Source organism: Pyrus communis, chromosome 17 (genome assembly GCF_963583255.1).
Source record: "Pyrus communis chromosome 17, drPyrComm1.1, whole genome shotgun sequence".
Classification (NCBI taxonomy): Eukaryota; Viridiplantae; Streptophyta; class Magnoliopsida; order Rosales; family Rosaceae; genus Pyrus; species Pyrus communis.
In genome coordinates, this window is record NC_084819.1 from 7,026,340 (window position 1) to 7,029,075 (window position 2,736).

A 2,736-nucleotide genomic window follows, 5' to 3' on the forward strand; every position below is an offset into this window, starting at 1 on the left:
CCGTTAGATTTAAATTTGGGCCATTAGATACTTTTTTTTTACCGTTAGATTTGATTATATTCGATCTTAGCCGTTGGATTCAATAAATCCTGGGAGACATGATCATGTGGGTGGGATCCCGCTGGTGGTGCCGACACCATTTTCTGGGCTAAATCTTGGGGGGAATTTGGCTTTTGTTTTGCGTTTAGCTTTTAGCCCACACATTTATCATGGGTTGGGTTTTTTTTTGGGGGGGGGGGGGGGGTGAGAATAAAGCCTAAAAAATAGCATTTAGCCCATGGTTGGGTTTGGTCTTAAGGTTCTCTTAGAGGAATTTAGGGTAAATTTGGCAAGTTCTGGTTGTTTTTTTTTTTTTTTTTTTTTTAAATTTTTTTACACATGCTAGAGCGAATGTTTGTGTTTTCAAAATTCTTGAATTTAAAAAAAAAAATTTATTTTTAAAATTTGAGAATTTAAAAAATTGGATGGAAAGACCAAAAGAGCTTTTGTCATGCTAGCAAAATTAATACCCCTTTCAACGTAGTTGACAGTATCGGGTACTGCGGAACACGAATAATGAGTACATGAAAGTAAAGTGTGGGAGAATAAAGTGAAATTTTGCGTAAAATAGTGTGGACATAACTGAATATAAACCTAATCAAAATTAGGCATCCATTTACCACCAAAATATGAGCCTAAAGAAAGACAACCCCATGAGCCAAAGGACGGACAAAGCCATCGAGCTACCCAAATTGGTGCACTTCAACCCAAAAGAAGCCAAAGTACAACAACAGCTCCTGGAAAAAGTAATATATTGCAAGAGAAGTGATTTTCGCACTGGCCTATCTCACACTCTTTTAACAAAAGAGAAAACTTGTTATTACAAACAAGCATATTTTTTTGATGAAATGTTTACAGCAAGAAATCCATGAGCTTTATCCATGAAAACTGATAACTGATTGCCCTCTTTGCTTCCTCAGAGCAATTACACAGACCGACGGGGGGCTTTGACTTTGAGCAGCACAAAAAGAAATTCCTAGACCCCAACTTTATCAACTTCTCATCTCCTTTCAAACCTGCACCGTCGTTAAAAGTAAAGAAGTTGATAGGCAACAAGTTAATAAAAACAAGAAGCAGAGACTTGTATGCAAAATCACAAATATATATTGTTTATATTGCTTAGTGCTTACTCTCCAAGCTGAATTGCGAGTAGTGGAGCTCAAAACGGTGCGGATCGGTCTCCTTTACCAACGGCCTTCTCTTCTCCCTCACGTAAATCTCTACAGCTGCCTTGATCAAATCCCGCACTGTGTTTTCCGGCGACATCACCACCTGCACAGGCCCTAAGCTCCTCTCGATCGTCACATTCAGAAGCAACTTCGTCATCCTTCGGTAGGTCTCCGGCGCCGGCCAAAGCTTCACTGGGACAGAGATGAGACCTCCTCGACGCCGGACGAGTTTGCCGCTGTGCCTCTCGGGCGGAAACGTATGAAGCGCCGTCTTGGAGATCATAGTTTATGAAGAATGAAGAATGCAGTTAAGGTGTTATTGAAATGCTTGTGTGAGGGTGGCGGAGTGAATATCAGAGTGTTTGGCCAGAAGTGGAGAGCTTCAGAGAAGCAGAGAGAGACTTACATCCAAGGTTTTTGACATGGAAAGGTTAAAATAGGGTAAGCAAGAAGCTTCCTAGAAGCAACGTACCTTCAATACATCCCTAGAGTTTGAGATTATTACAACGTTTAAAAAGTAGGAAATAAGTAAAGGGAAATTTTAGATTCAGTCCTTAGTCACTAAACTAAAACTTTAATGGTATTCAAATTTTAATCAAAGTTCCCTAACTTTTTGCACCTCATTATATTACTATTAATATATATTTTTAAATATATTTGACATTAATTGTTTGACATTTTATGAGAGGAAGGATCCATGGCACAATAAAAAAAAAACAAGTTTTGGCAGAAGTTTTAGGCCTGGTTTGGTACTGAGGTGATTTTGAAAAAAACTAATATCAAAAAAAGTTGGGAGCTGTTTTTGTTTTTGGTAAACATTCAGCTTCAGTTTTTTTTTCACAGTTTTGGGTGAAAAAAAGCCAAAAACAAGAAGCTGCAAAACCTAGCTTTGAAAAACCGGTTTTTTTTCACATCTGTTTTACATAAAGTTTACTAAACACTATAATACTGCTTTTTTTTTTTCAAAAGCACTTTTACAAAAAAAAGTTTACCAAACACTCTGCTGCTTTATTTCACAGCTGCTTATTCTCACAGTACAGCAGAAGCAGCTTTTTTTCAAACCACAGCAATACCAAAACAGCCCTTAGACCATTAGAACTTTACATTTTTTTGGGGGGGGGGGGCGGGATCTTTACACTTATAATGGTTGAGATGTAATCTAATTAGTTAAATTTTATAATTTAAATAATTATGCATTAAAAAGAAAATCCTTATTTAAGATTTTTTTGTCTCTCTCACTCTCTCTTTAATCTCCTATTTTCTATTAATTGTCCTTCCTTCTACCTCCGCTCTATTTGTTTCATTAATTCTCCACATTATATAGGTTCTAGATTTTCCACCATTTTTCCTCCAGTTGAGACCAAATGAAACTTAATACTTTAGTTTGTATGAATGAATGATCTGTGGTTATTGTTTTTTCGTCTTTTTCCTTTCCTGCTAGCTTTTTCAATAGAGAATCAGTGGGGGAGATGAGTATAGTAAAGCCAAAAATTATTTGCAATGCCCAGAAAATGTAATAACTTTCTTA

The 2,736-nt window shown here is 36.8% G+C and overlaps 1 protein-coding gene across 1 annotated transcript; it reads right to left on the bottom strand.

Moving 5' to 3' along the window:
- Positions 1-773: 773 nt before the first annotated feature.
- Positions 774-1,594, bottom strand: LOC137721806 (uncharacterized protein At4g22758-like). Its single transcript, XM_068460817.1, has 2 exons — positions 1,170-1,594; positions 774-1,055 (listed from the first exon to the last, which is right to left on the bottom strand). The coding sequence occupies exons 1-2, from the start codon at positions 1,489-1,491 to the stop codon at positions 892-894; spliced, it is 486 nt and encodes a 161-aa protein (XP_068316918.1). The 5' UTR covers positions 1,492-1,594; the 3' UTR covers positions 774-891.
- Between the last annotated feature and the right edge of the window lie 1,142 nt (positions 1,595-2,736).

Excerpts from the sequence above, each read along its gene's own strand:
- LOC137721806 (XM_068460817.1), bottom strand. The coding sequence starts at position 1,491 with ATGATCTCCAAGACGGCGCTTCATACGTTTCCGCCCGAGAGGCACAGC. Across the intron at positions 1,056-1,169 it reads CTCGCAATTCAGCTTGGAGA|GTTTGAAAGGAGATGAGAAG; the intron begins GTAAGCACTAAG and ends ACGACGGTGCAG.